Below are 14747 nucleotides of genomic sequence, written 5' to 3'. Positions count from 1 at the left end.
AAGAGGTTCTGAAAATAGAACTTAGCAGGAGCTCCATTTAGGGGGCTGAAGAGTAAGAGAGGAGATAAAGAATTTGCCTTAGCTGGAGGTGACTCTTTCTGAGACAGAGAGAAAGGGTACTGAAGGGGGTTGTGCTTCATAGCCTGTGTCATCTCAGGAAATTAAGGATTAAGATTGTCTGCTGAGGGCAGGAAGGATGCTATGAAGGATAAAGAATGGAATAAAATTTGGAATAGCTACTGTAGGGGACTTGACAGGGAGTCATGATACAAAGAATTAAATAGGTACAGAGAAGGGCTGGTGTAAGGCCAAGATTGGAAACACCTATTAGCTGGTGACCCCCCCCCCCCCCCCCCCGCCATCAATACCCAGTCAACTTAGGTTGGACATAATGCAGAAGATAGAAGCTCTGAACTAAATTGTGTCCCTCTCAAATGCTGAAGCCTAGCACCCAGTGTGGTATTTGGAGATGGGAGTCTTTGGGAGGCCAGGAGGGTAGGAATAGTGCCCTTGTAAGAACAGGAGGAGACATTGTAGTTCTCTCTCTCTGCCCTGTTCAAACACAGAGTAAAGGTGGCAAGCTAGACTTCGCCAGAAACTGATCTGGCTGGCACCTTGATCCTGGACTTCCCAGCCTCCAGGACTGTGAGAAACACGTTAAGTTGCCCCAACAGGAGTGTATCCTGTTATAACAGCCCAAGAACACTATGACAACGGAGTTAACCAGACTTGCAAAGGGAGCCCAGCCAGTGTATAGAGGAAATTATTAATGCTAAAGAACAGATCACTGAAAAGATTAGCGATAGAAAATAGCAGCCAAGAGAGCTCATGGTGAAGGGGAAGGCCACTGTGACGCACACTTCCGGAAGGGAAGCATGGGCCCAGTGAGGCAGAGCTGCCATACCCACCCATGAGCAGTAGGCCGCACAAGGACCAGAACCCAGGTCTCCTGGCTGCCAGCCTCAAGCCTTCCCCGCATCACTGCTGTCTCCCTCTGAGGTCCTGGACACCCTGCTGGGGCCCAGATGGAAACTAACTGCCAACACAAACCTGCTTCCAACATATTTATTACTATTTTTACAGACTCTTAAGTTCACTAATAACCCTGCCACACATACTGGTGTAATACAACAACAGGCCTGGGTTCCCACCTCTAGCCAGGCTGAGTACCACTGCCCGGAGGCACTGGTCTCAGGTGAGGCAGCTTTTTAAGGGGTTCCCAGGTGCAGCATCTCAGGACGCCAGAGAGGAGAGGGGGTGTGAGGAACACCTGTGTGCACAAGCCTGTGCCGTGCTAGGGATGGGCTGCCACCTTGTAATGGCTTCACACCCTGACTCCGATTTGGGAGCCCCAGAGAACACTCTAGGAAGGTTAAGACATGATCAAAGTATCTGTGAGATCACGATACAGATGTGCTGGGTTTCTGTGGCTTGAATGGATGAGAGCCTCATTTTTCAGTCACCCAGCTGCAATGAAGAGAAGCATCAGGAGGCTTGGCCTAGCACTTGGAACTAAAGAAGTAGCCTGATTATAGGCTACAGCTGTAGGTGTATCAAGTGCTCTGTGGTTTCCAGGTGGCTGTCAGAGTGACTAAGGAGTCCTTCAGTGTTTTCCCATTAACACCCTGTTCCATGGACGGCACTTCATAGTTTTCAAAGCCCTTTCAATATATCTGTAGCTTTTCTTCTGGGCACTCTAGCTCACACGCTGTCCCGCTCACCGGCGCTGGTTTAGACCTGTCAGATTCTTGAGCTGATACAGGGAAGAAAACAATGATGAGGCCTTGCCCTGTCCCTAAGACTCCAATGGGAAAGATTGGGATTTTCAAGGTGGCAGGCACAGCTAAGACCCACACATCTGACACACCAGGGCCCCAGGTGCCAGCGATGTTTTTTAACGAGGTGGGGGCGGGGGGGGGGGGTGCAGAAGAGGTAGGGAATTCAGGATCGGAGACTGGGGGTGAACCACTGCCAGTCTTATTAGTAGCTTTCTGGTTTTGACGCATGTTCTAAGGATTACAGGGCAGGAGTGGAACAGGAGGGCAGGCCTGAGCAAAGCAGTACTCACCGTCACTGCTGCACCCATAAGTCCCTGCACCAGTGCCTCTCCAGTGGACTTTACCTAGAAGAGTCAAGGTCAGGTTCTCTTAAGACCCCAACACAAGCTCAAAGGTGAAACAGGTAGGACAAATCAGGAGGGGCTCATGAGGACCCTGCGGACTGGAGGAAAAGCCTATGAACAGAACCAAAAATGGCCCAAGTGTGGCTCTCAGGGAAGGGCTGGTATGAGGAAGAGCCAGGCCAACTCCCAGGACTGGCCCTCAGGACTGTCCTTTGAGGCCAAAGTAGTGCAAGAGAACAGACAAGTGAGTAGCCATGGCCTAAGGAGGGTGGTGTGCCTAGTGAGGAGGCTTCCCAAAGGGCCAGCCCCAACTACCTGCTTGGCAGTGTGGCCCATGTTCATTGCGTCATTAATCCGGTTTTCCAGGAAGCGCCAAGTGTCCTCGAAGTCTGGGGACGAGTCCTGCATCATCACCAGCTCTGTCGTGTTGTAGATGCCAGCCAGCACGGCTCGGCGGGTGTACCAGTTAAACTGCAAAGGAACCCAGCCAGGAAGGTGAGTCACCACTACTGCTGTGGACTGTACCCCAAACCAGCGGCACACACGGGCTCTCTCCTGATCTCTTCTTTTCCCCCAAAGGTACCTTTGTTCCCCCTGGATAATATTACTGTTCTCAAACTTGCTGGGCATCAAAATTACCTGGGAGATTAAAATGCAAGCTCCTGGGCCTAACCTCTTAAGAGTTTAGAGCCCGGGGTCTGAAGTAGGTGCAAGGAATCTGGATGTCTGATAAGCATCCCAGGTGATTTTGCTATATCCAGTCCACTTTGAAACTGCGGGTGAAAAGACTAAGTCTGAGGTCACCTAAATGCTGGAGAGGCTCTATGGTTAGCCAGTTATGACCACACTGTGGTGTGCTCATCAGTCACATGAGGGCTGACACAGGACCACGGACAGAACAGAACACCTCCACCACTTCGGGCTGGCCCAGCAAACTGCTCTTTGGAGCACTAGCTCAGCTGCTTCATGTTTTATTCCTTTAATTTCTCAGCTTTCTAATTTCATTTTCTCACCAACTCTGTTGGTGGTGTACTCCCACACGAGAGGAGCTTATTAAAGTCCTTTGTTAAAACTGTGGCAGGAGCATCTCTTTGCTCCTCAGCCTGGATTTCACCAAGTACCATCACATATTAATTTCTTTTATGAAGGTATACTTTTATTTTTTAACTTCCTACCAGAAATACGATAGCATTAACAAGTCAGATTATTTCCTCGTGCCTGTTTAAAGGCTTACTGATCTCTTGGCAAAGCAGGCCAAAGTGGGCTGGGGGGAGGGAGTTTCCTTTTCAAAGCAATGGGTGGCTCCATGGCATTCTTTAAGTAGGCTTCATGCCCAACACAGAACTCAACTCACGACCCTGAGATCAAGACCCAAGGTGAAATCAAGAGTGGGACACCTAACCAACTGAGCCATCCAGGCGACACCCCCCCCACCCAACCTTTTTAAAATCAGTCTAATGAAAGACACACTGAGAAAGCCCACTGCAGAATTGAATCTTAGGAGACCAAGGGGAAAATGCTTATAAAATAGCACCCCAGTCCCCTGGCCCTCTAAGGCTTGCATCACCACTAGAAGTCAAAGGGAAAAACTGCTGGTTTGTGGCCAGATTGCTAGCCCTTGAGTGAAGACCTGGCTCCCACTATGGCTTCTCGAGGGAACTTTCCCATGCCTAGCCTCTCCTTTCCAAGATGGGAATGGCACTGCAGGCTCCCCAAAGGGAACTGTGATCAAAGAACTTTCACAAACTTCCTAAAGAAATGTTTAACCCAAGCCTTTCCTGGTACCCTTTAGATTTGCAGAAAACACTCACGTCAGTGGACTGGTCCCCAGCGTAATGCCACATGTCATCCACCATACTGGTGATCAGGCTTAGGCTGGATGGGATGTTGTGAGGGAGCATGAGGATGCTGAGGGCCTGAGGAGAGAATGACAGAAAAATAGGTACCACATAGAGGGACACCAGCACACAAGGTGGATGGTGCCTCACCCCTCCATGGAATAAGAGGGCCTGCCCAAGTCTCCTGACACCTACCATCCCCACCTGACTGCTGTGAGCTTCTGGCAGCTAATAGCCCTGGCTATAGCTGATAGGAGTCAGGGACAGATCCTACCCTGGGCTGGCCCACTCAGCTTCTTCAACCCCAGCATGTGGACTTGGGAAGGCAGGCAGCCGGAGGGTCTAGCCTGGTCCTTCTGACAGTACTGAGAGCAAGGATGGGGCAGGGCACTTTGTTCAGCAACAGGGAGGAAGTAGTAGAGATAGGAGGGTCAGGGGTGGTTTTTAGGTCCAAATCCCAGGCCATTCCCAGGGCCCAGCAGCTTTCCTGCCTTCAATGCCCCCCCAAGGCCTCACAATAAATTCCTCCCTGGTGTTTTGCTTAACTCAAGTTGGTTTCTGGTACCAGAAACTAAAAATTCTTCATTCATGCAAGCAATGGCACAACCCAGGGATGATGCCTTAGCAAACATCGACTCCTGAGAGGACAAGGTTTTGTCACTTTACCAACTCAAAAATCCATTGGCTGTGGCCTTTGGAAGCTGATCAGAGGCCCTGGATTGGCTGGGAAGTTTTCTCTTAGTGAAGGAGCCCTGAAGAAAACGTGCTGAATCAGAAGGCAGCCAGGGCCCAATACATGTACTTCCACTGCTTTAACTGCAAGGTGGAATGAGTCAAGGCCAGAGGTCTGAAAATCAAGTGTGGCAAGCACAGGCAGGCAGTGGGGCTTAGCCTCACTGTACTCCCTCCACATGCAGCCTGACTGGCTGATACTACATGCTCAGTGGTATACCAGCTGGGTGGAGAACATGGGATGGTCTCTGCTGTGCTCTAATTCCTTTTTTTTCTTTTTTTAAAAAGGTTTTATTTATTCATGAGAGACACAGAGAGAAGCAGAGACATAGGCAGAGGGAGAAGCAGGCTTCCCCCAGGAGCCCAATATGGGAATCGATCCCAGGATCACGACCTGAGCCAAAGGCAGATGCTCAACCACTGAGCCACCCAGGTGCCCCATGTCCTCTCGTTCCTTATGTGCTCTGACTCCATTTTCTTAACTAAGAGAATGGCCCACACTGTGACATGCTTTGCAATAAAAAAGAGGAAGTTTCAGAAAAGGGGATTAAAAAAAAGCCCTCAGAACGAATACTCCAACTCTCAAGCATCCCACTGACAAGTGGCAAAGACCTCCCACTCCTCTGCCATCCAGAACATGTCAGGCTTGTTAATGTTGAAGGCCAATAAAACCTTCTCATTTTCTAATCTCCTTCATGGATTCCTCCTCACCAAAGATCTAGTGGCACACTCGGGCTACTAGGTCCCAACACAGATGTGACCCAGTACTCAGACCACTCACATTTCTAGGCACTGAGACCCAGATGGCTCAGTTACTTCCTAGGGCACTCCCCAGTCTGCACTCCCTAGCTCTAGTGCACTGAGAATCCCAGAATCCCCAGGTCTGTGCAGATTAGTGAGTTAACTTCTGAAGAATGTGCAAGGTCCTCTGAGTGCTAAGTGCTGAGAACTAAGAACGTGAATACATTGTTGCCCTGGGGCCTAGATAAGGACTCTGTACCCGGGGCCAGTGCTCAATGTACGGGATCAGCATTCTCAGTCTGGTTTCCACTGCATCCCTCAGGAACTGGTCTGTCTTCCTCTTCCTGGAAGAGGGAAAAGAAAACAGTGTGTCTCTGTGTCAAAGGCATGGGCTCAGTGTCCATGCTTACTTGGCTCTAGGGAGGAGGGTCCCACCAGCTCCTGATGTTGGCCTGTCAGAGACAGGCAGCTGTCTTCCGGGCCCATCAAAGCAGCAGGGCTGCTCAATGCTCCTCTCTTTTGGCTCTGCTTGGATTGACCTCCCGGGGCAGCTGGTGGGGCCTCAGCCCCGCCTGATCCTTAGTTGCCACCCTGAGCAATAATACCATAGGACTTACTCTGCCTGGCCCAGCTGGACCAGCTTCTGCTCCTCTTCAAGCACATGAGTGAGTCGAGCATTGCACTGGGTCACAAAATGCAGTATCAGTTCACTGCCATCATTCCCAAACATGCTGGCTGCTGCACTGGACAGACCCAGAGACTACAAAAGGAGACAGAAAACAAGAAATTGGTAGACAAATGTAGTGGACCTATGCTGCCTGTTCCTCACTAGTGCCTCTTTTTCCAGTTATAGCAGCTTGATTTTTAATGGGGTAACCCTACTCTTCATTCCTGGTCCATGTGATTTGGGTGAGGCTGACCAGCTGTCCCTCCATACTCATCAAGCCCCTTGGTGTATTGGAGAGTCTGAGATCCAGGCTTGGATAACTGGAGTTCCCAGTGACTAGCTCAGGGATGTGCACAAGACCAGGTCCAGGCCCTAAGAGGCTGCCTCTGGAATCCCACCAGCGCTGCTGGAAAAGGAGGGCTCTCTCTTTACTGGGGCTCCTGAACCCTTTTTAGTCCTGCCTGGGAAATCCCTGCTGAGAATGAAGCTCACAGAAAGGAAAGCAAAACAGAGAAGATGGAGACACGATTCCCAGCAGCACAATCTAAGAACACTGTGCTGGAGCTACTTCCAAACTTTTCTGTTATTAAATGAGCCCAAACATTCCCTTTCCTGCTTGAGCCAGTTTGAATTGAGCTCTGACACTCATATCCTAGAGTCCTACATGATATAAAAGAGCGGCTGGGAAGAGCAATCAGCTCTTCCTCACCAATTGACTTAACCTAAATCTCCTGGAAATTAAGCCTCTCAGTTGCTACATAAACCAACCAACCAACCATTTTTCTTAATGAGTTAAGTGAACAAAGCCATGAAAATCCTTTACTATTCCTGATATATGGCAATCATTGAGCGTCTACTAAAGGCAGAACCCAACAGCACCAGGGACAAAGGGCAGAGAAGGAACAAAAAACTTATGAACTCTAATCCCCACTGCTGGGAGTGGGAAAGTGCCTCTGTCTTGGTGGAAGTCCACAGTCTCTACAGAGAGCAACCTGGCAGGATTCACAGCAGACTTGCAGTGCATCAATACTAACAGGGACTGTATGCTTAACTGTGCCAGGCACTCTGCTAAGCACAGGACTCACATGATCTCACCGTGACCTTGTGGCAATTCCAGCTTTTTAGACGAGGGAACTGAGCTCAGAGCTCTTCACCACTGGGCTATGCTGCTTCTACTAGGTAGGCAACAAGACCCTCAAAAATATACACATTTGCTTGCCTGACTGTCTCAGTGGGCAGAGTGTGCAACTCTTGAAATTGGGGTTGTGAATTTTTCTTTTTAAGATTTTATTTATTCATGACAGACACAGAGGGAGGCAGAGAGAAGCAGGCTCCATGCAGGGAGCCCTATGTGGGACTCGATCCTGGGACCACAGGATCACACCCTGAGCCAAAGGCAGATGCTCAACCCCTGAGCTACCCAGGCATCCCCGGGGCTGTGAATTTAAGCCCATGTTGAGTGTAGAGATTACTTAAATAAAAAAATATTTAAATACACACACACATACACACACACACACAAATACACGCATACTCTTTGGACCAGGTGATGAATTACTGTCAGCCCCAAAGTTGCCCTCTTTGCCTCAGCTTCATGACGTGGGGGCTGCAGCTCCACAAGCCACAATCCCAGCTCCATGTTAGGCTCTGCCAAGTGGGTGGCTGGAGGGAGAGCCGAAGGCTGGAGGAGGAGGAAGACTGCATATGGTCCTGTCTGCTAGAGGCTCCTGTGGGCATCTCCCCAGCCGCGCTTCACCACCTTCTTCACCAGGGCAGCGGCACTTCCCCTCTGTGGCTGTAGCTGAGCCTGGACTGTACCTTTCTCAGCACCTGCAGAACTGGTTCCAGCAAGCCACCACCTTCCTCCCTGCCCCCAGAGGTTGGGTACCAGCCCCAAGGGACCCTCTCTCTGAACTTAAGAGACAGCAGTGCCAGCTGAGTAGCATCTCCTCCTCAGAGGTTTGAGTTTGGCCTCCAAAGGGGCTATCCTTCAAGCTTCTCATTTTAACAAGTACCCTTTTTCCCTCTGTCTCTCTAGCCTTGGAGATGGGAGCCACTTTCCGGGGCGGCAGCCTCCCTAACACCCTAGAGGGTTCTTTTTATGCTGTCAGTGAGCTGGTTACCAACTTTACACCTAGCTCACCATTCTTTGTATGAAATTCTATCTGAATAACCGGTGTGGTTTCTGTCCCCTGACTGAAATGCTCCCTGAAATAGCAACTCCACTTCTCCAAATGCACTTATAATGTTGTATAAATTGGTTTAGAATACTAAATAATGGGAACAACCCAAATGTTTATCAGTTGAAGTCAAGTAAATACAATGTGAATTACGTAACCACTATGAATAAAGACAGAGTGAAAAAGACCAGTTTCCCACAGAATAATTCTGTGTAAGCGTTCTCTCAACATCCTGCTACATTTCTGTTCTCTACTTGTTCTACCACTTCCTACAATGATTCTTTCCAACATTCTGTGCCACCCTCAAACCTTTGTCTCCTCCTACTCTCTCCTAACTTAAGATTCATGAGACAACCACACCTACTTCACAGAGAACAGGAGCTATCCCCCAGTAACTCCCTTAATATTCTAGAAACTAAACCTGCAGCTGTCTTCTCCAACATCATCCCTAATACATCTAAGACATGTCCTCCCACTCATGTTCTTGATCTTCTAATTCTTGCCTTCAAGGGGTTTTGGACTTTTGATTTTGCCACTTTCTCTTATACTTGTACCTCACCCTTGTTTCTGCATTCTTCTGGCTAGTGTTTAAACATGCTCAACCTTCCATCCTATTTCTCATGCAAGCTTAGGATGGGAGAAGTGAATGCTCTTTGTTCTCACAGAGCTCTTGCAGGACAGTATCCAGCTATGCTTAACAATTCTGTACACTGTGGCCTCAATATGAGCCTAGGGTTAATCTAAAGCAGCCATCTATTCCAACACAGAAGGAAAGTCCTGAGAAAAATAAGGTGTTGGTCTCCTAAGTAGTGCCTTCTTGAGTGTTTTCAAACACCAGATTTCATCAATTCTAAGATGTACCCATTTTATCATTTTATTTCTTAAGATTTTTATTTTGAAATAATCTTGACACTCAGTGTGGGATTCAAATTCACAGCTCTAAGATCAAGAGTCACGTGCTCTACCAACTGAGCCAACCAGGTGCCACATTTTAAAATTATTATTATTATTATTATTATTATTATTTTTCTTTTTTTTTTTTTTTTTTTTTTTTACCACCCCCATCCACCCCGGGGCGCCGGTCCTGCCATGCCGTCCCAGGGCCAGAGGCCTAAAATTATTTTTAAAGATTTATTTATTTGGGGGTGGGTGGAGGGAGCAAAGGGAGAGGGAGAGAATCTCAAGTGGACTCCTGGCTCAGCAGGGAGACCAACTCAGGGTTCAATCTCATAACCCCAAGACCATGACCTAAGCTGAAACCAAGAGTCAGGTGCTTACTTGACTGAGCCACCTAGGGGCCCCCCAGTTTTTCAATTTAAACAATCAGTGTGAATTATGCAATTGACAATGTGTCCTAATTTATTAGGTAGCATTTTTTCTTTCTTAGTGATGCATAAAATGGTGCATCTTCAAGCACTGTCGTCTTAGAGTCAATGAAATGTGATAGTTGTGATCATCGGCAATGCCTGCCTAATGGGCTGCCTTTAGAACCTAGGTCACGAGAACCAAGTCCCTGGTATAATCTTTCCATACTAAAAGAAAGCCATTTCACTCTACTGAGGAAAAAACAACCTCCCCACACAAAATCCTATGGAAGTGAGAGGCTCTAAGTTGGGCCAGAAGAAAGCATGAGGCCCTCTGCTCTGGATGGTGTGACTCCCTCCTGGCCAATCCTGGTCAGGCTGGCCCACCTTGTCCTATACACACCTGGGCTCCTTCTGCAATTGCCTCTGCTGTCCACCCGTGGGCAGGCACGAAATCCAGGGCTGCGGTCAGGATGCGGTGCTGCAACTGCTCCTCACTCTCATGGTCCTCTTCCTCCTCACCGCCCTGATCTGTGTACCTGAAACCCACACAGAACAGAGAAATGGTGATGGAGCCCAACACACCTCATCTCACTGACTGCTGCCTGACAGGCAAAAGGTGCCTGACCGGAACCCGGAGACTCTGTGCTTTCTCTGAGCACACACTGGGAAGACATTTACTTTTGTGGCGGTATTGATATTTCCATGGTGACAGAATAAAAATTATATTATCTTTCTCCTCTCCTATAGTCATGGGGAGAGGGATCCAGTGAGTGAGGAGGCCATGTCATTTGAAGGCAAATGCTCCCACAGTACCCTGGATTTCTCTGTTTATAGCCCTTAGCGCACCATTTCTTTATCTGTATTTGTGCTAAATGATAACTCCGTGAGCAGAGACAATGCTTCTAGTATTCACAGGGCTGGCACAAAGTAGTTCCTCAAAACATATTTACTGAATTGAAATGAAAAGTACTTTAATTAGGAGACCAGAAAAATAACAGGAACACCCTAATATCAGAGGTAGAGGAACTTCTCAGTGGCAGGATTAAGAAGAAAAGATATCTAATGGAAATGTAAACTATTATCACCTTCCGAGAGGGCAATTTGGCCCCACTTATGTAATAAAATGTTAAATCTGCACATCCTTTTATTAGGTGCTCCCACTGCTGAGAGATAATGACATCATTTTTTATAGCAGTGAAGGAAATCTATTAATTAATAAATTCATCAATAGGGCATCAATAGGGCAGCCCTATTCATCAATAGGGTGGCTCAGCAGTTTAGCGCTGCCTTCAGCCCAGGGCATGATCCTGGAGACCCAGGATCAAGTTCCACATTGGGCTCCCTGCATGGAGCCTGCTTCTCCCTCTGCCTGTGTCTCTGCCTCTCTCTCTCTCTCTCTGTCTCTCATGAATAAATAAATAAAATCTTTTTTTTAAAATAAAATATTTTAAAAAATAAATAAATATATTCATCAATAAAAAATAGGTTAAGTAAATTTTAATACTGCCCTTTACTGGAATATTATGCAACCATTAAAATCATATAGAATGAGAAAACATTAACAATGTGCTATTGAGTGAAAAAGTTTCTGGAATAGCATGTTTAGTAGATGGTATAATTAATCACTAGTTATATGTAGACTTATGCATGTAACATACTTAGAAAAACATCTAAAAAAAAGAAAAAGAAAAACATCTAAAAGCATATTCACAAAAAAGTTATTTCTGGGTTTGTGATTTCTGGTCATCTCTGCTTTATTTTTCTGAACTTCTTTGTATTGTTATTTTAGAGTGGACAGGTACAATTTTCAAAAAAACTCATAGGTTAAAAAAAAAAAAAACAAAAACCAAAAACATAGGTTCTGTTCACAGATGGCCCTGAAAATGATTGAAGGTGAAAATGGGGATAAAGAGGAGAGAGGAAGGAGAGGAAGGCCAGACATACCCAAGCATGCAAAATGGTCAGAAACAGATGGACTTGGGGCTCTGGTGCATACCTGGGGGGTGAACGAGAAGATTCTGGATTGGGTTCTTCTGCCTCATGTGTTTCAGACTGTTGCTGAGAAAAAGATTGGGGACGCTGTTGCTTCTGCTCATCTGAAGACTTTAGCTGCATAGTGGAAGCATGGAAGGCACGTGATACCACAGCTGACTGGCAACGGGACGCTGAAACAAAAACTGGGCTGTCAGTCAGGGACACTTACCAGAGAAGACTCTTTGAAACCTTGAATGGTGCAAAAGATGGGGGAAGAGTCTACTCCAGAATCACTTATCCAAGTGTTGGTCCCAGACAAAAATTTAGGGTAAATTGGCAACCTTGCAACATGATGTGGTGGCAAAAGCAGGAGCCAGGTAACAGAAGACCTGGCTTCTGGGCCTGCTGCTATCACTTGCTAACTATGTTAATGGACAAACCACTTCACCCCAACAAGCATGATTTTAAAATATGCAAATCAAGAGTAATAATCTGTTTGCTCAACCAGAGTGCTGTGAGCAATCAAAAAGTGAAAGCATAAATGTTGCATATTTATATCATAGCAAGAGCACTGGACTAGAAATTAGAAAGTCTGTGAGTACTAACTCCCACAATGTTTATACCTTCATACAGATCACTAAGCTGTTTTCTTATTGGCAATACCTGCAACACCCCCGTTTACCAGAGAAAGGGATTTGGAAAGTACGGGCTCGTACTATTTTTTTCCTTTCCCAACATTATATTACAACATTTTTTTTAAGTAGGCTCCATGCTGGGTGTAGAGCTCAGCACAGGGCTCGAACTCACGACCCTGAGATCAAGACCTGAGCTGAGATCAGGAGTTGGATGCTTAACTGACTGAGCCACCCAGGTGCCCCTATTACAAAAAATCTCATACAAGTTGAAAGAACTATGGCATGAACACCTGTATATCCACCACCTAGATTCTACGGATCTACCACACTCTTCATTCATCAATCCAGCTTTTTAAAATCTTTTAACCCAGCTTATTTTTTTTTAATATTTTATTTATTTATTCATGAGAGACACAGAGAGGGAGGCAGAGACACAGGCAGAGGGAGAAGCAGGCTCCATGCAGGGAGCCCGACGTGGGACCTGATCCCGGGATCATGCCCTGGGCCAAAGGCAGATGCTCAACCGCTGAGCCACCCAGGCTGCCCATCCCAGCTTATTTTTGATGGATCTGTTGCAGACCTCAGTATTCTTCAGCTCCACACATTCTGGCATAACATGCATTCATGCGTACCATGAACCAGAGTTTCATATTTATTTACTGTTCTTTTATTGAGGTGACAGTTATATACAATGAAATGCATAAATCTTAAATGTGCCAATTCTGACATCTGACAAAGGTATAAACTTGTGTAACCTGAACCCTTAGCTAGAGTGTACTGTAGCCCCAAAAAGTTCCCTCATGCTCTTTCCCAGTCATCCCCCACTTATACTGTTCAGAAGTTTTCATCCTAGTTTAACCTGTCCTAGAATTTCATCTACATGGACTCCTATAGTATATCCTTTTCGTGTAAAACTTTTTTTGCAGTCTTTTTTAGACAGATTCCTATTTTTGTGGAAATCAACTTATTTTTTATTGCTGAGTAGTATTCCATCAAGAAACACGATTGTGCTGATGAATACCTGGGCTTTCTCAGCCTTGTCTATCACGAATAGTTACTATCAATGTACTTCTACAAACCTTTCCATGGACACATGTTTTCATTTCTCTCTCTCTCTCTTTTTAAAGATTTTATTTATTCATGAGAGGCAGAGAGAGAGGCAGAGACACAGGGAGAGGGAGAAGCAGGCTCCCTGCAGGGACCCTGATGTGGGACTCGATCCCGGGATTCCGGGATCACAACCTGAGCCAAAGGCAGACACTCAACGTCCCTGCTTTCATTTCTCTTGGGTGAATACCTAGGAGTGGCTCTGCTGGGTCATAGGCATTACTTTAACTAAACATAGTTAATTTGGACTTTTGTATAAAAACAACAAAAGGACACTCATTTTTTAAAAAATCTACCAACTAATCCAGGAAACAATGATTTTAAGAGACGCCTAATAGGGGGTGCCTGGGTGGCTCAGTCGGTGGAGTGTCTGCCTTCACTTCTGGTCATGATCTAGCAGTCCTGGGATCCAGCCCTGGTGAGGCTCCCTGATTCTCCCTGTGCCCCTGATTATGCTCTCTCTCTCTCTCTCTCTCTCTCTCATAAACGGGTAATATCTTAAAAACAAACAAAAAACTTAGAACAGTACTGTAAAAATATTAATATTTTAGTATTTGTACAAAAAAAAAAGTGACAAAATACTCCTAAAACTTTGAAAAGGATGGGAGAGGTCCCAAAGCATCAGTGTGGAACCACTGAAGGTCGCATGATTTCTTATGGGATACAGGAAATTATTTATTATTTCATTACTTATGCATATAAGTTAATGCGTCAGTGTGTTCATTCTACTCATAGAAGGGGACGCTGGTTTTCCACTTAAGAGTAGCAATATACAGTAACCTCTTGTAAAGCAAACATCTATAGTTTTAAGAACTCGGACGTACAAACGAAAATACGGATTGTGTCGTGGAAAAGGTGGTACGGTATCAGAGAATTACTGAAGTGGTGAAGAAACGACTGACTTAGGAAACCGTGAACTAGGAGCTCCCTGCGGCTGCTTCCACCTCCGTCGCCTGGGGCCCTGCCCGGGGACTCGGCAATGGAGTTGAGTTATTCGAAGGCTGGGCGCGAGCCCTCCCGTCTGCAACTGCCCCGCTGCGTGACCCTGGGCACCCACAGCCCTCTCCGGGCCTCCGTTGACTCCGCTAAATGGGGGTGACAAGCCCTGCTCCGCTACTCTTTGCCCTTCACGGCTCGAGGATGGGGGCAGACAGAAATCGAGCCCAGGACGCCGGCTGCTCCACGCCGATGCCCTTCACGTCACCTTGCTGGCCGGCCGCCACGACGGCCTCTTCAGCCCCGCACCCTGCCCCGTCCGCTTCGTGCCCCCACACTCCTTCTCCCCGCTCCCCCGCTCGGCCGCCCCCTCACCGGGCAGGCACCGTAGCTGCAGGAGCCTCCAGCCCGCCCGGCCGAGGGCGCCGGACAAGGCCGCCGCTGCCGCCGCCATCTTGAAAGCGGGCACGCCGCCGACGGTGACGCGACGGACAGACCCAGGAGGTCG

At 47.2% G+C, this 14747-nt stretch overlaps 1 protein-coding gene across 1 annotated transcript; it reads right to left on the bottom strand.

The window, feature by feature from the left end:
• Nucleotides 1-1049: 1049 nt before the first annotated feature.
• Nucleotides 1050-14743, bottom strand: COQ9 (coenzyme Q9). The gene is made up of 9 exons (XM_055331108.1): nucleotides 14615-14743; nucleotides 11584-11752; nucleotides 9988-10123; nucleotides 6051-6193; nucleotides 5693-5777; nucleotides 3934-4038; nucleotides 2438-2593; nucleotides 2069-2122; nucleotides 1050-1753 (listed from the first exon to the last, which is right to left on the bottom strand). Exons 1-9 carry the CDS (start codon nucleotides 14691-14693, stop codon nucleotides 1718-1720), a joined length of 963 nt encoding a protein of 320 aa, XP_055187083.1. The 5' UTR covers nucleotides 14694-14743; the 3' UTR covers nucleotides 1050-1717.
• Nucleotides 14744-14747: the final 4 nt, after the last annotated feature.

This window comes from Nyctereutes procyonoides, unplaced genomic scaffold, assembly GCF_905146905.1.
Source record: "Nyctereutes procyonoides isolate TBG_1078 unplaced genomic scaffold, NYPRO_anot_genome, whole genome shotgun sequence".
NCBI classification, from domain to species: domain Eukaryota; kingdom Metazoa; phylum Chordata; class Mammalia; order Carnivora; family Canidae; genus Nyctereutes; species Nyctereutes procyonoides.
Note: the sequence above shows the minus strand (reverse complement) of the source record. Positions and strands in the feature narration are given on the sequence as shown.